Source organism: Ovis aries, chromosome 9 (genome assembly GCF_016772045.2).
Source record: "Ovis aries strain OAR_USU_Benz2616 breed Rambouillet chromosome 9, ARS-UI_Ramb_v3.0, whole genome shotgun sequence".
Lineage (NCBI taxonomy): Eukaryota > Metazoa > Chordata > Mammalia > Artiodactyla > Bovidae > Ovis > Ovis aries.
The window spans coordinates 36,419,415-36,436,922 of NC_056062.1; the positions used below are offsets into that span (position 1 = coordinate 36,419,415).

A 17,508-nucleotide genomic window follows, 5' to 3' on the forward strand; every position below is an offset into this window, starting at 1 on the left:
TGACCTTTCCATGCCAGATGGCACAGTTTCAACAAGGCCAAGTCTGAGAACAAGGTGATGGGGAACGAGCTCTGCGTCCTTAGGACACCCCACCTCCGCATGCACCCAGGCTTCTTCTCAGCCCTCACTTCCCATGTCCAGTGCATGTTCAGCCACAGACCCTGACCAAAATGATGAGCAATTCACAAGAGAGAGAGGATTATCTCACTTCCACACATGGGGTCACAAAAGGTCGGATGTGATTTAGTAACTAAAACAACAGCAACAATCACTTCCACAGCAGTTGCAAGCAAACACCAAACATGGACTATTTTTTTTTAATTTAAAAAACTCAACAGAAAAACAGAGCGCAACATTATTTTCAGAGGCACTGGTTGCAAATACTAGTCCAGACAGCAGACTGGTGCTTGTGGTCTCCAGGTACATTCTGTCAACAAAGACACTTCTTCATTGAAACAGATGTCGTGTAACTGTGGGTATCCGGGGATGTCAGCCACAGAATTGGTCTTCAGTTTTTCTTCCTGGTGCCAGTGAAGCCATCCATTACATTAAAGGCCCCCAAGTACTCACCCAAAAGCAGCCCCAGCTTGAAGGGCAAGAAGCTAAAGAGAACACAAGAGGGAACATCTTGGTTATCATTCATGGGACATCTTTATGAGTTCCACTGAAAAGCAGGGCCATTGACTTGCTGCAGAAGACATCAGTCACTCACACCCACCTGAACGTCCCTGTCTTGAGGTCACTTAGGGCTCGTCCACCATGTGGGAGGACACTGGCCCAGGATCTCTGTGTTTCTCGTTGCTTTATTTACATTATTCACTCACTTCTGTGTCAGTCTCAAGGCCTGACTACATTCTGTAATGATGGACAGGAAGCGTGCAGCCTTGAGGAGTCTTGATCCTGCCTTGCAAACTCGCCCTGTTGCTCACAGTGCAACTGGGCTCTCAACACTCAGTTCCTCCCACTGTCCAAACAGGTCATTGCCCTCTTTCCTGGACAACAGAGAGAAGTCCACGCAATAGCCCCTCAGAGCTTTGGCAAGACCCAACTAAGACTGTCCATCTTCTCCATCCCGGTCGCCCCTCCTGACACTTTGTTCCTGTCCATCATGACGTTCACACCGCAGGACGAGGAAGGGCACAGTCAGCCAACCGGAGACTTGTCCTAGGAGTGGGGACAAGAAAAGGGCCCTGGGCTCATGGTCCCTCTGGGGGCAGCCTGAGATATCCAGGGGGTTCCTGCCCTTCCCAGGTTCAGGTCTCTGGTCAAATATTATCTTCTCCATGTGGCCATCCTGACGCTTAAATCAGGATGCATCCTAGAGCCCTTGCTCCACAACAGGAAAAGCCGCTGCAGTGGGGAACCTGCTCTCCCCAACTACAGAGTAGTCCCCACTCGCTGCAACTAGAGAAACACCCACACAGCAGTGAAGACCCAGCACAGACGAAAACAAAAATATAAATATAGAATATATAAATATATAAAAAACTGTTATCTCCCCCCCCCACCCCACCGCCAGTTATCTTTTAAATGGCTCCTCTCTGTTGGCTCTGGAGTAAGCTGTTGACTGGACTGGCATGTTGAGAATTAATAGGAGCAGAAACATTACCTTTTTAAAATCACCATGAAGTATATAAACTTGGGCATATACAGGTACATGTTTTCTTGCAGGATAGCATCTACTATCTTCCTGACTGCATATTCTGGCTCCAGAATCGGTAAGAGAGAAGGACAGCTGGGGGAGGTGGGAGAGGGTTAAAAAAAATAAAGAAATTAGAGAAAGCAATTCTTAAAAATTACAATAAAACAGTTGTGAGCTTCCCAGGTGGAGCTAGTGGTATTGAACCTGCCTGCCAGTGCAGGAGACATAAAAGACACAGGTTCCATCCCTGGGTCGAGAAGATCCCCTGGAGAAGGAAATGGCAACCCACTCCAGTATTCTTGCCTGGAGAATCCCAGGGACAGAGGAGCCTGGCAGGCTACGGTCCATAGGGTCGCAAAGAGTTGGACACGACTGAAGTGACTTAGCAAGCATGCACACACAAGACATTATCATTTATTGGCTTCTTTTCCTTCCAGATTTGATATTTTTCTGTACTTGCTCTCTTATTATCAATATGGTGAGTAATGATATAACTAGAATTCGAAGTGGAAATCAGGGATTCTAATTAATACAATGATGTTATAATAGGCACATATGTGAAACCAAATTAAACAAATGGCCTAAATGTTGCAAAGCGCATCTTTGAAAGTAACTGCCTGTCATCTGATGAGTGCAGACTGTATATTTATGCCCCTTCAACAACTTCTTATTCTTCTGTGGAATCAGGGATGAGAGCAGGATGGAGCTGGTGGCAGAAAGGGGGTGTGTGACAGGAGTGCCAAGGAGATGGGGGAGCAGGTTGAGGCCAGCCTTGAAGACGTGGATATAGCCTTGATGTTTGTGTGCTGTGCTCATGCTTGGTTGTGTCTGACTCTTTTCGACCCCGTGGACTGCAGCCCACCAGGCTGCTCTTTCCATGACATTTCCCAGGCAAGAATACTGGAATGGGTTGCTGTTTCCTTCTCCAAGCCTTGATAAACTGTCACTATTAAACCCAGTGTCTTAATCACTAACACATCTAAGGAAATAAATTCTAAAACCATTTATAAAGCAGGCTGAATGCTAGAAAAGTCTTTTTAAATAACTTTAGCCAGAACAAAATAAAATCGACGGTCAATCATTTTTCAAAATACAGTTCCTTTGAAATCAAACGATATGCTTACCCAGTAGTACATCCGTCAAACATTCCGGTTTTTATAAAAAATGGACACACGATAGTGGTTTTGATCCCGTTCCATCCCTTGGCAAGTGATTCTAAAAATATTGATTCAGCAAATCCATTGGCTGCAAATTTACTTGCACAGTAATCTGAAAAGACAAATGATACTATAATATAGTGTAAAGTTTTAAAATGGCATTACAGGAAGATTTCCTCATAACATGAATACCGGCAGAGACAACCCATTTCAGAGTTCCTGTTTTACATGATCTTGGTCTGCTCTGCCTGGAAGAGGTGAGGCGTGAGTGGGAAGGTCGGTGATCACCTCAAGGTCAGATGACAATGGCCATGTGGGCTTGAGGAACAGCAGGGCTGCAGGGAGTCACACAGCTGAACTTCACTCCCGTGGCAGTGACGGTAAGGCACTCTGCAGCCCTGACATGGGGCACGAGATGTGGGTTCTGTCCCAAAGAACTCTGGCCCAAATGGGGCAGGAGGACACACAGAAGAAATAAAATAATAAGTCAAGGGACTTCCCTGGTGGTCCAGTGGTCACGAATCTGCCTTCCAAGGCAGGGGACGCAGGTTGGATCCCTGGTCAGGGAACTAAGATCTTACATGTCTCGGAGCTACTAAGCCCACGAGCCACAACTATGGAGCCCATGCACTCTAGAGCCCTTACTCTGCGACAAGAGAAGCCCCTCTATGCCAAAACTAGAGAAAAGCCCAAGTACCACCACAAAGACCCAGTGCAGCCAAAAAAAACATACACTAATAATAAGTCAAGTGGAAGCCTAGGCAGCAGAGATCAGTGTTGGTCATGATAACCTGTCAGAGCAAGTTTTCTTCCAACTGGAACTCTTCCACTTCCAGAAGGAAAACAAAGTTTTTCTTATTTGGGCTTTGCTGGTGGCTTAGACAGTAAAGAATTCGCCTGCAATGCAGAAGACCTGGGTTTGATCCCTGGGTTGGGAAGATCAGGGCATGGCAACCCACTCCAGTATTCTTGCCTGGAGAAACCCATGGACAGAGGAGCCTGGTGGGCTATAGTCCATGGGGTTGCAAAGAACACATTGCCCCTTCAACCTCGACTGCTCGACTATCTTCAAATGCAGAGGAAGTGGTATCTGGGTCAGTTCTGAGCTTTCTGTCCTTGGTTACACTCACTTCATGTCAAAACCTGGGCATTCAGTTTGCTGAAAGGAAATGTCAGGAGAAGAAAAGGCATTTAGGTGACTTATCCTACCCTCTGCCTCACATAGCAGAAAACACACACCTTGGTGCTCTGCTGGGGAGCAGCTACTCCAGCCAGCAAGAACCAGGCTGCACGTGCCAGGCATAAGGTATCAGGCAGTTGCTGCCCCAGACGCTGGAAAAGACACAGAAGTGGCAAGGGGTGCAGGGAGGTGAGAGGAGGGGTCTTGAGCCGCCTCTGGGATCATGAGTCATCTGGTAGAACTATAGCTCACTGAGCTCCTCTACTCCTGAGACTGGGATGAGCAGGTACAGCCCAGGGTCAGGGAACCTGCATTCCAAGTAGCAGCCCCAGTGGTTCTGATTCTGGTGAGTTGCTGCCCACACCGGGAATACTTGTTTCTAAGGGAGCCAGGGAGGAGACCTGCATTTGAAGAGAGATGCTGTGTCTAACAAAAGGAATAACAGGCCCTATAAATACACCTGTGGTTATGTCAAGGACCTGTGACTTCCCAGATGTAGGAGAGAGAGGGGTAATAATAATGCCTGATGGATTCTAAGGAGGACAGAGGCAGGGAGACCCAGGCTACAGGGAGACATGTACAGACTGCTGATATTGGGGTAATAAGTGGTTCTGGAAACCTATGTGGCAGCTGAGAGATACTTGCTAAGACCAGTGTTGTGAATCTGGAACCAGCTATGAGTCAGCCAAGCTGGCTGGTCTGCTACCTGAGTGTTGCAATTAGGGTTCTGATGGATGAACCTCTGGGGGGCACCCCGGGGGGAAGGGCAGGACTTCCTAGAGCCAGCTCCCCAGTGGGCCCTCTTCACCAAAGATCTTGTATGTCTTATCCCCTCCCCACTGCTAATGTCAAGTCGGTTGCAAGGGACATGGAAGTGACAACAAATTCTTGCCAGTCTTTAATCGATGGAACAGCAAAATAAAGTTAATTTTAGGTTTCCTGGGGTGAAGATATTTTCTCCAAGCTCCCAGCCAGGGGAGACCACTTATGGAAAATTCATAGAGCAGAAGGGTCCTCTCTTTTTTTTTGGCTGCACTGGGTCTCCATTGTGGTGTGCAGGCTTTCTCTACTTGCAGTTTGGAGGCTTCTCTAGCTGCGGAGCACAGGCTCGAGAGTGTGGGCGCAGTAGTTGTGGTGCATGGGCTTAGTTGCCCTGAAAAGACTCTTGAGAGTCCCTTGGGCAGAAAGGAGATCCGATCAAACCAGTCAATACTAAAGGAAATCAACCCGAATATGCATTGGAAGGACTGATGCTGAAGCTGAAACTCCAATACTTTGGGCACATGTTGAAAAGAGCTGACTCACTGAAAAAGACCCTGATGCTGGGAAAGATTGAGGGGGCGACAGAGGATGAGATGGTTGGATGGCATCATCGACTCAATGGCCATAAGTTTGAGTGAACTCTGGGAAATTGTGGAGGACAGGGAAGCCTGGTGTGCTGTGGCCTGTGGGGTCGCAAAGAGTCAGACAGGACTGAGTGACTAAACAGCATGAGATCTTAGTTCCCTGACCAGGGATGAACCTGCACCCCCTGCATTGGAAGGCAGATTCCCATTCACTGGACCACAAGGAAGTCCCAGAAGGATCCTCCTTAACACCCTGATTACAGTGTCAGGTGAGTTTCGGGGAAGGTGACTATGCTAATCACTTGAATAAGGAATTTATAAGTAGGGTCTCTCTTCTTTTTTTTTAAATTGGAGGATGATTGCTTTACAATGTTGTGTTAGTTTCCGCTGTACAACACCACGAATCAGCTATATGTATATGTATACTCCCTCCCTTCTGAGCTTCTCTCCCACCTCCTTATCCCACCCATCTAGGTCTTTTATTAATTCCAAGCAACTGCATAAGGCCTAATGATTCTAAAGTGCATAGTTCAGTCTGACGCAGGATACAGCATGCTTGGGGCTGGTGCATGGGGATGACCCAGAGAGATGTTATGGGGAGGGAGGTGGGAGGGGGGTTCATATTTGGGAACGCATGTAAGAATTAAAGATTTTAAAATTAAAAAAAAAAACAGTTAAAAAAATAAATAAAGTGCATAGTTCAACTTCGTGTAAGTATAGCAGCTGGGCAGTTTCCCTGGATGATAAAGTTCTCAACAACTTACCTTACTGAACATATGTCTTCATCTGTTACCATTTATTATTAATGCACCAAGTCAGTGCTGATTATGAGCAGGAGACGTGATCATGAGCAAGAGCCAGGAGGGGCGGAACAAGGGTGTGTGCATGGCTGGAGAGGCTGATGTGACTGGTCTGTGCAAAGGCCAGGACAATGCAACTGGAGTGTGGCGCCTCTCCTTGAGAGTCAGGACCATGCCTTTTAATGTTAAAGGCACGTAGTTATCAGACTGCTGGTGGGCTCACTGTCCCTGGGAAAAAAGCTATGACAAACCTAGACAGAGCTGTTGCTCAAGCTGAGGTTGTGAAATACCATATTTCTCTTACCTGCCAGTCCATTTATTCCAATTAATCCAGCTGAACTTGAAATGCACACCAAATGTCCATGGTCATTAGCAATCATAGCAGGTAGAAAGGCTTTGTAAGTCTAAGAAGATCAAGGTAAACATTTAACATTTTGTAGCACATATGTTTTTTCAGATGTTTATATAATCATCATGATTGAAAAAAATTAAGTTCAAAAAAATACCTGAAGGAAATGGGACATTCAAACTTAAATATCTGGCAAGTAACCGCCTTAACTGTTTAAACTGTGGATCAATATTTTTCTGGTGGTTATTCAAGTATTTTAATTGGAATTTCAATTATTAAAAATAATTTACTCAAACTTACATTTGCTCATATTTGACTTTTAAAAACACAACAAAAATAAAATAATTGAAACAGTACAGGAAAATCTTAATTGTGGTATCCACAGTCCACAAACCAGTAAGACCAGTCAAAGATATGGTTATTTAGATTTATGGTGCCTTTTTTCCTCCTTTGGCTTATATTTGAATTTCAAATTTTTCCTGAACTTTGTTCACAGGACATGTGGCTATTGGTTTCAGTTTAAAAATATCACTTTGTTTTTAAACTCATCTGGCCTGTCAGGGAGACGTGATCATGAGGGGCAGAACAAGGGTGTGTGCATGGCTGGAGAGGCTGATGTTACTGGTCTGTGCAAAGGCCAGGACAATGCAACTGGAGTGTGGCACCTCTCCTTGAGAGTCAGGATCATGCTTTTTAATGTTCAAGGCATGTAGTTATCAGGCTGCTGTGGGCTTGCTGTCCCTGGGAGAAAAGCTATGACAAACCTAGACAGCATATTGAAAGGCAGAGACATCACTTTGCTAACAAAGGTCCGCATAGCCAAAGCTATGGATTTTCTAGTAGGCATGTATAGACGTAAGAGCTGAGGGCTGAAGAATTGATGCTTTTGAACTCTGGTGCTGGAGAAGACTCTTGAGAGTCCTAAAGGATCTCTGTGCTGTCCTTGATCCATCCAATCTATCCTAAAGGACATCAACCCTGAATATGAATGGAAGGACTGATGCTGAAGCTGAAGTTCCAATATTTCGGGGACCTGTTGTGAAGAGATGACTCATTGGAAAAGACCCTGATGCTGGGAAAGATTGAAGGCAGGAGGAGAAGAGGGTGAGAGAAGATGAGATGGTTGGATGGTCTCACTCAATCAATGGACATGAATTCAAGCAAACTCTGGGAGATAATGAAGGACAGAAAAGCCTGGAGTGTTACAGTTCATGGGGTTGCAGAGTCAGACATGACTTAGCAAATGAACAGCAACAACAAAGTTGACTGTGCATCTTTGTGTGCCCCCAAACAGACCTGGTGGATGTCTGCTTGTTAATTATGCCTCCTTTCATTTCAAGGGAGTTCCTGCCTAGGCAAGTGATGAGGTCACCTGGTCATGTCTAAGCATGGTCACTTTTAACTTCTATGAGCCCTTATCTCACTGGGCTGTTTGAAGGCTTATTCACGAGGTGCCTGGGATGGTACCAGACAGGACACTGGCCGTCAGTACATGATTAGGACACAAGAGCAGCTGTGTCTTTGCAGGATTCCCTGAGCAGAGGTGTGGGGATGTAGAGCTTAAGTTGGATCAGGAGAGGACAGCTTGAGCTAGAACTGAGAAGTCTGTGTTTTATTTAAGACCAGTACTGCTGTAAGAGTCTACTCTGCAGTGGATTATGTAAGAATCTGCCTGCAATACAGGAGACCTGGGTTCAATCTCTGGGTCAGGAAGATCCCTTGGAGAAGAGAATGGCAACTCACTCCAGTACTCTTGCCTGGAGAATCCCATGGATAGAGGAGCCTGGCAGAGTCAGACATGACTGAGCAACTAACACTTTCACTACTGTAAGAGAACAAGAGGAAGCCTAAGTCGCTTCAGTCGTGCCCAACTCTTTGCAGCCCCATGGACTGTAGCCCGCCAGGCTTCTCTGTCCATGGGACTCTCCAGGCAAGAATACTGGAGTGGGATGCTATTTCCTTTTCCAGGGATCTTCCTGACCCAGGGATCTAACCCACATATCTTATGTCTCCTGCACTGGCAGGTGAGTTCTTCACCCCTAGCACCACCTTGGAATGACGTTTCTAACGAGAAGAAAAAGTATTTACCCATATATGTGCTTTGAAATTCACATCAAGAGACTTTTCTATAAGCTCATCTGGGCAGTCCATGAACTTTCTGCCTGTTACGATTCCGGCATTGTTGATCAGGATGGAAACATCACCAACTTCTTTCTTCACCTGAATTGGATAAGGAAATCAGCACCACCAGGGCAGCGCAGGGAGACCTTGGAGATACACAGGTTCAGTTCCAGACCCCGCCCCCCCCACCCCTGCCCCACCAGCAGTGAAGCTGACGCCACAACATAGTGAGTCATACAGATGTTTCGGTTTCTTGGTGCATATACAAGTTATGTTTACACTATACTGTCATCTATTAACTGTGCAATTGCTTTAGGTTTAAAAAACAAGTTGCCTTAATGAGAAATGTTTTTTTGCTAAAAACGCTAGCCATCATTTAAGCCTTGACTGATCTGCAGTAACAAAGATCACTGATGACAGCTATTTGGGTGAACAAATTATATTTGGGTGAACAAATATAATAACGAAAGTGTGAAGTATCATGAGAAACAATGTGATGCTGAGACACGAATTGAGCAAATGCTGTCAAAAGAAGGGTGCCGTTAAGAGTTGCTCAAGGCAGGATTGCCACAAACGTTCAATTTGCAAAAAAAAAATCTTCAGCTGGTAGAAAAAATGCAATGTCTGTGAAGTGCCATAAAATGAGGTGCGCCCATAATTCTTTACGTGAACTGGATTTATTTTCCTGTGGTTTTAGATGCTTCTGTCCTTGTTAACTCAGACAGACTGCTGCTGCAAGGCCCTCTAAAAACAAAGCATGTCTGTTTCCTCTGCAGAGTTCATGGCACATCAGAGATCTAAGTCTAATGCCTGCCTACTCGTCTTCCCCTCTTATGGTGGTTGCAACACCTGCAATGCTACTTTCCTACAGGGAGCGTTATTCTTATACTCAGTAGTGACACGGTTAGTGACTTTGTCCTCTGCTAAAAAGAAGCATGAGCAGCACAGCCTTTAGATGAACGTGGTGCTATATCAGGCATGATACCAGCCATGTAAATCAAGCCCTGGCACTTGTAGCAGCGAGGGTGGGGCAGGGAGGGAATGAGGGAGTGTGATAGTCATATGAATGTTTCAAACATACAGGAGCTCAGAACCTGTCCGTCCTGTTTTCACCCCTTAGCTGGTTCTCCTCTCCCCAACACCAACGTTTAGGTGTAAGGTCTGTGAAGGGAGGATCAGAGGGGCCCCCGTCTGTTGCTGTCGCACTGGCACCGGCCAGACTAGATACTTAATAACTTTCATTTAAGAAATAAAAGTCCTGGGAGTGCCACTGGAGCCTTCCCTTTAGAGCAAACCGTGAGCAAGTGACCCAGGCTTGGTCAAATTTCTGTTTTTTTTTTGAGCACAGGGTTTTCCAGGCTTGACAGCCGGCAGTGGAGCCATCCCTTGGCTTGCCTTCGTGTTTTGAATCTCATTCCTGTAATTTGTATCACATAGCAGGGGCCCTGAGTTCCCCGAATCAGAGGGAACGCCTGGCTGCAACACCACTTGCATCTGTGTCTGGCTCTGTTGCTGTGTGTGCACTAGTGTGGGTGTGCAGATGTGGGTGTGAGCCTGCCTGTGTGGGTGGTGCAGCGGGGAAGACGGGCTGGATTACTGACGAGCAGACACTGCCACTCTCACTCTCCCAGGAGGCCTGAGTCCCAGCAAGGAAGGTGACACGCTCAGTGTCCACTAGCCAATGAGATCCCTAGCCTTGGCGAAGTTTAGGATTGCAACGGAGACCAAGGAAACCTCATGTTTCATGTTGAAATTTTCGGATGGAAGTGCTGGAAACAATCTAACTTAAAGTCTGATATGGAGAGTGGCTGAAATATTTAGTCAAATCAAAGCTGAACAGCAGTCAAGGCACTCTTCCTGGGGCTCAATCACATGCTGAACGGGGCTGTGTGATTCTGAACAATAAACGACTCAACCAGGATGCCAGGTGGCGAGGATAGACTTTCTGAAATTGGTCCCAAGCTATGATCTAGGGACACAAGATTTCAAAGTTATGGGGCCCTGTGGAAGTAAAACACTGTCACATCAGCTCTAAAAATCTGCACCTTGATTATTCCTCTACGGGATAAAAATTTCCTGGTTACCTTTCCTCTATCAAGAACAAGAAGTGGAAATGGCTGGTTTATAGTATGAATGTCTTAAAGTCTTTTGTCTTTAAATGTGAACCAGTCACTGCTTAAGAGTGGCTCATAGACAGAGAAGTGGCTCATAGCCAGGGGAAGTCAACCTGGCAGGAGCCTGTGTTCCAAGTGCAAACAGCTTAGTTTGCAAAAGTAGCTGCAGCAGAGCCCTCTACACTTTGAAAGGTGGTCCCCGCACAAGCCCATGCCAGCTTGTCTGGTCTGGATCCCCAGACTTGCCGTAAGTGTGCGATTGGTGATGGTGGTGGTAACGCATGTATCAGATGTAAAAGACAAAAGTCACAACTTAAAAGGAACTCACTGGCCAGAGACGTGCACACCCCTCCACTGGAGAGTCAGATGAGAAGCTGCAAGCAGAGCCTTGTTAGAGCCCACAAGCTGGGCAGGAACCTTCCAGCAGGCACATCTACTTTCTTCCTTCTCTCGAAACCAGAGAACACTGAGAGCCACAAAAAAGTAGTCCAGGGGAGTGATGTGTGCAGTGCTCGTACAAGAAGCGGTTAGAGAAATCCTTATGAGGGAAGAGGAAGCGGCCACCACATGGGCATGTATCTCCTCGGGCTCTGCAAATCCACTGGAGCTCTGGGCTCCTGAAAGTGTTCTTTATACATACTTCTCTACCGTCACCAAAGGGGCAGCTGCAGTTAAGAGTCTTTAGGATGAATAACATATTCGCTTTTCATATGACCACGTGAGAGAAATGCAGGTAGAATGGAAATCACTGTTGGGGGTGGGGGAAACAGCTGGACTTGCAATCAGGCTAGATACGGGTTCACCTCCTGGCGTGGTCCTCCCCTAGCTCTGTGACTCCCAGCAGGTTATTTACTAGCCCTGCTTCTCAGTTTTTGTTATGCCTCCATGAAGGGTGCTATAGCCTTTCTCTTACATGGTAACAGGGGGCCCGGACAACCAGCACATGAGCTGGCCAGAGGGCATTCTTCAGAGTCAAGAGACTCGCATCCCACTTGCAGCTCTGCTACTTATTACCTGCACTTCTCAGTTAAGTCACCTGAGAAACTCACCTGCACTAAGTCTCCATTTTCTTATTTGTGAAGTGGAGATAATAAGAGGCCTGACTTTATAGGTGTATAATTCAGAGGGTGCCAAGCATGGTGTGTGGCACATAGCAAGAACTCAAAAATGCTAATTCCCACACACTTATATTTTTTAAAGAGAGGCAAATTAGCACTGAGGAAGGCAGAGAAACTGATGAACATCCGAGACTACATCAAGTCCTTACTGCCCTTAGGAAGAGCAAGCACACAGGTTTACCTGGTTGGCCACTCTGTACACCTCCTCCTTCTGGCTGCAGTCACAGGTATAGGCATAGACCCCCTTGGCTCCAGCTTCCCCAGCCATCTTGTGGGTCTTCTCATTACTCTCCTGATTGATATCCCAGAGCACAAGCACCGACCCAAGCTGGGCAAATTTGAGGGCTAGGAGCCTTCCGAGTCCACTTCCAGCGCCTGTTATAAGTACGATTTCACCAGCAACATTCTTCCGTGGCTTTGGGATTATAGCAAACACTACAGCCTCCACAAGAGCCAACGCTGATTTTCCTAAGAAAATGAACAATTTCTTGGCTGACTTCAGCTTGAGGGCCATGTTCTGGCTGACACCTATAAAGCAAGAGGGACTCATATAAGGACCTTATTCCATGGGGCCCATACTTCCTTGCAGAAGTGAAAGAAACTAAGAATCATGTAATCATCCCTGTTGGTAGCAGACTCTGAACTGAGAAAGGGGGGAGGGGGTCCACAGGGACCATCTCGACCAACTTGCATCACAGTGCCAAGCTCATCACATACCCGAATGCCTGTTATGTGTTCTAGGTGACAGAAATGCTCGTTACCCAGAAACTGTAACCACGGCTACATTTAACCCAAAGCAGAAGCTCCCTCTTTCTTATAGCTAGTTTTTCTCCATAATATGTCCTGTAGGTTGATTTCACCTTCAAGGTCTTGACCCTATCGTGTTAATGACACAATTGCTCCCTTCTGGTTTTATTTTTTGCCTCCTTTGAGGTTTCTGTTTCCTCATTGCACTGTTGTTATTTAAAATCTGAGATTCAAGAGAAAAATGTTGAAATCCTGAAGAGAAGTAATTAGACATTCTAAACCTCGGCCCCTACAACTTGCCGTCAGCACAAGTACCTGTTTTCCAGGCTCTGAGGCTCCCACGCTATATCCCTTACTACTTGGCCCTGCAACTGTATGACATCTGGGGAAGGGGTGAGATAGCTAGGCCCTGTGCCTGTCTGGTTTGGAGCCTGGGGCAGGCCACGCTGCGCCTCTGGGCCTCGGTCTCCTCACCTCCTGGTCCTGTGGTCTAGGGTGGTTTTGCAAGTAGAATGAGAATGTTTGTGCATGTGTGAGCGCAATGCAGCCTCGCAGCTAGCACTTTATCATGTTAGCTTGTTTCTCAGACTCACAGTGCTGCCCACAGGAAGTACCTGACAAGTTTGCCAAATGAATAAAAGGCAAACATATATGGGGCTCAATGCCTCCACCCTATCAGTCACTCACACTTTAGTGAGAATGAGCGTATAAGATGCTTTCCTAACAAGCACCTGAGAAAGAAGGGAATGTCTTATTTCCTCCAGACGAGGAGAGAAAGGGCATACTGTGCTGTGGGCAGGGGTTTCCCTGAATGGGGTGGCCAGCTGAGAGCTGGATGTGAGGACAGAAGATGGACTTCATTAGTAAAGTGAAGCAGTTCCACACTGACTTTGAAGCTTGGCTGAGGACACACTAGTTCTCATAGATTCATTAAAGGATGGCTTGAAGTGTGGTCAGACCCTTAGGAAGTGGCAAACTAAATTGCTGCTTCTTGGCTCTTTCTACAGATGGAGCCTGGCAGGTTATAGTCCATGAGGTTGCAAAGAGTCGGACACAACTGAGTGAGCATGCAAGCATGCGTAGATGGGACCAAGGACCAGAAAGAATGTGTGTGTGGCTTAGCCAGGATCCCGGTCTAGTTTGTGCAGGCTAGGTGAGCTCATTGTCACATTTCCTGGGCATGGATCCTGTGCAGGTACAATGCTGGGCCCTGGGGCTGAGTTGGTGGCCCATCTCCCATAATCTCTGCCCTGGGGAGATAAGAGTCTAATGAAAGAATGAATATACCAGTTCGAGCTGCAGTGTTATAAAGAAAACTGCGTGTGTAGGGCGGCACTCTAGAGAGTAGCCAGGAGACCTGTTTTAGATGGGAGTCAACGGAGGAGGCAACAGGCGAGATCTGTGGAAAGTGACCTTTGATTGGACATGCAAATGATGAACAGGGCAAGGGAGGGCTTGGGAGCAGCTTGCCCAGCACAGGGATGGAAGAGTGTGAGCCTTGAGATAGGTTTGCTCTACGTGTCCAGGGAATAGGCATGCTAGTGGGGGTGGGGGTGGGGGAGCTGGATGTTCCGGTCCAACAAGGAGTGCTTCCTGCTGTGGAGCACTCAGCTTACCACACTTCGGATGAAATGGCTCTCAGACTCTTTGTCATCTTTGCGTCTGGATGATTGATAGAATCTCCCAGGCCCACAGGACTTGGAGAGAAGGTAGCTTAATGGGTGAACAGTGGTCTTCAGATTCTCGTTTTAAACACACAGTCAGGGGATGGATTCCTTCAGGCCTGAAGGAAGACAGTCAGACTTCCCACAGGGATGCCATGCCTTGGGCACCCTCCCCAGGAGGCAGCCTTGGCATCATCCACACTACTTCCACGAGAAAATCCACATCAGCTGGCTGTGCATGAAACACTCCTCTGTGAGAAAACGCACGCTGGCCAGCTGTGGACAACTCCTTTCAGGGACCCCATGATGTATGCCTTCGCCAGGGGGACAATGGTCTACCTCTCTCCTCAGCGTCTCCAGCACCATGAAGATAGCTGGAAGCCTCACCACTCTCCTGGCTGATGTAAAAGTTATTCGTTTCAGGGGTTCTAGATTTCAGTTTTCCCTTGTCTCCATGCCGGCATGACACAAGCCCTGGGACAAGCCACTTCTTAACCCAACCCAGCAGATGCTTCCCAGGTTCTCTAGAGCTAGGCCTCCTGAGGTCCCCCTCATTGGGGTTTAGGGTGTCTGCGGGGTACCGGCACAGGCAGTGAGGTCTGGAGATTGTGGGTTGGAAATCTTGAACTGCACTGACCTCTCTGCATCCTTGGTAAGAACTGTGGCATCTCTTGTGTTTCAGTTTCCTTCTCTGAACAGGGGGATTCTACTAGAACAAGCCAACATGTATGAAATATGGAAGGTGTGGAAGTTATACGAGGTTAATGCATGCTGCATTCTAAGTTGCTTCAGTCGTGTCTCACTCTGCGTGACCCCATGGACTGCAGCCCGCCAGGCTCCTCTTGTCCATGGGATTCTCCAGGCAAGAATACTGGAGTGGGTTGCCATGCCCTCCTCCAGGGGATCTTCCTGACCCAGGGATCGAATCCTCGATTCTTACGTTTCTTGCATTGGCAGGCAGGTTCTTTACCACTAGCACCACTGGTATTGGAGTATAATATGATCTCTACTGCTCCTTATGAAGGGCTTCCCAGAAAATAATCTGTTACAATGCAGGAGATGCAGGTTTGATCCCTGGGTTGGGAAGATCCTCTGGAGAAGGAAATGACAACCCACTCCAGCATTCTTTTTTTCCCCCTCAAACTTCATTGTTGTCTTATTTTAAGAAATTGCCACAGCCACCCCAGCCTTCAGCAGCTATCACCCTGATCAGTCAGCAGCGATCAACATCAATGCAATATTCTTTACCAGCAAAAGGACTATAGCTTGCTGAAGCCTAGGATGATGGTTACATTTTTAAGCAATAAAGTATTTTTTTCGATTGACACTCCAGTATTCTTGCCTGGGAAATCCCATGGACAGAGGAGCTTGGTGTGCTGCAGTCCATAGGGTGGCACACAACTTGAGTCAGATATAAATTGGCGACTAAACAACAACAACAAACCTATGTGAAACTTCTGAGCAGATTGGAGGGGAAAAAAAGGTACCCATTGTGCCATGGAGCACAGCCCTCTCCAGGAGGCAGGGAGTGAGGGTGAGGGTGGAAGGAGAGGAGCTGGGCTAGATCTGAGTGCTGCCAGGTTTATCTCCCATCCACACCCACCTACTATGTGCCAGAAGAGTGCCAGACGCATAGTGACAGCAAAATAAATACCAGCTAAGGTTGTGACTGGTGTTCCAGCTAGCATATGAATTACAGATACTTGGCTATGCCAGAGAAAGAGGCTAATAGTAACTACTGAGGAACACAGGTAAATGTCTGGCTCTCTCTTAGTGTAAAGACTGCTCCTTAGGAAGTCAGGGAACATATGTGTTAAATTTCATCAGGCTAAGACTTCTTTGGCGTCTTCATCCCATGGCTTACCCACTTAGTCCTATAGCTGAGCTAACTTGGTGCAGCATAAACAGATGAGGCCTGCCTCCCAGGCCAGGGCTCTGCTGCCCTGCTAAGGGGGCACGGGGTGAAGTGTGTGTGTGTGTGTGTGTGTTTAAGTCTGGAGAGGGGCAGCGACAGACCAAGGCCAAGGTGGGTGCACAGAGCAGCGGAGAGTGGGGCACCTGGGCACAATGCCCGAAAGAAAACGAGGACACCCGGGAGGAATCCCGCCCTGCTCTGGGATGGGGCGGGAGGCTGGCAGCTCGGTTCTGGGACCGGGAAGCGTGGATCGCCGACGCAGAGGGGGCCTCGGGGCCCCTGCACCCAGCCGCCGGGTCTCCCCAAACGCGCATGCTCAGCGCCCCCACCCCCATTAACCTTAACGCCGCGGGCTGGCCTCGCACGACCCTAGCCTCCCGGAGACCTCGGTACTCACCCGGGACAGCTGCAGCAGAGAAGCCAGCCTGTTCAGCCGCCGGCACCACGTCTCTGGCTTTAGCCCGGTGAGGTTCGGGGTTTATCCCTGGCGCCGCCTGGAGACCAAGGCCAAGGGCGGGACGGCCGCGCCCACGCGGGGGTGGGGCGCCCGCGGGCCTCTGCGCGCCCCGGGGGCGTGTGCGTTCCTATTTTTTTCTTCCCAGGCTGCCGTATTTGGAAGCTGGCAATTCTGTCTCGAGGACCCGAAGTATACCTAGATTCCGGGCAAGTGCATCCCCTGGGGACGTTTAACATTTGCGATGCCCATGGCTGCAGCTTGGATTATCAAGTCAGAATAGTTGGGTTGACAGGGGGCCCTGGCACCAACAATTAAAAAGTTCCCCAAGCGTTTCATAAACGCAAATCGAGGCTGGGACCCTTGGAGAGGAGAACACGGGGGAGGCAGATGCCGGGTCCGTGCAAGGAGGGAACCAGGTACTGTCCCTGTGGCCTGCAGTGCGGAGCAGAGAGGCGAGAACTGGGCTGTGTTTGGCTGTTCGGATTCCGGCCTGGGCTTTGGCATGTGGGCGTGACACAGCTCGGGAAGCTGGTGGATGCAGAGCTGGCAGGGGGCCTGGAGAAGTCGGAGAAGTTAACAAACGCTGACCCTTGTTTATTGAACATCTTCTCTCTGTACAAAGATCCAGAGACATAGCAATGCTACATATGTTGGGAAGAAATAAGAGATAATAATCAGCGAATAACTTTTGGTCGTCATTTACTAGGTTATCAGTGAAATGAGTGAAGGTGGAGTTTCATGGGCGGCATGAGAAGGAACATCAGATTATAGGGTGCTAAAGAAAGAACTGGGAGTCAGGACAAGATTGCATTTAGAATTTACTGAGGGTTAAGTAGGACACCCAGGAGTGCCCAAGGTGCACAGGAGAGCTGCTTAGCCAACATGTATCTGGGACAAA

At 47.8% G+C, this 17,508-nt stretch overlaps 1 protein-coding gene across 2 annotated transcripts; it reads right to left on the reverse strand.

The window, feature by feature from the left end:
• Window positions 1-283: 283 nt before the first annotated feature.
• SDR16C5 (short chain dehydrogenase/reductase family 16C member 5) lies at window positions 284-16,605 on the reverse strand. Of its 2 annotated transcripts, XM_012183366.5 has the most exons (7): window positions 16,551-16,605; window positions 12,009-12,355; window positions 8,563-8,694; window positions 6,430-6,529; window positions 2,767-2,911; window positions 1,610-1,735; window positions 284-602 (listed from the first exon to the last, which is right to left on the reverse strand). In XM_012183366.5, the coding sequence occupies exons 2-7, from the start codon at window positions 12,339-12,341 to the stop codon at window positions 509-511; spliced, it is 930 nt and encodes a 309-aa protein (XP_012038756.1). In that variant the 5' UTR covers window positions 12,342-12,355; window positions 16,551-16,605; the 3' UTR covers window positions 284-508.
• Window positions 16,606-17,508: the final 903 nt, after the last annotated feature.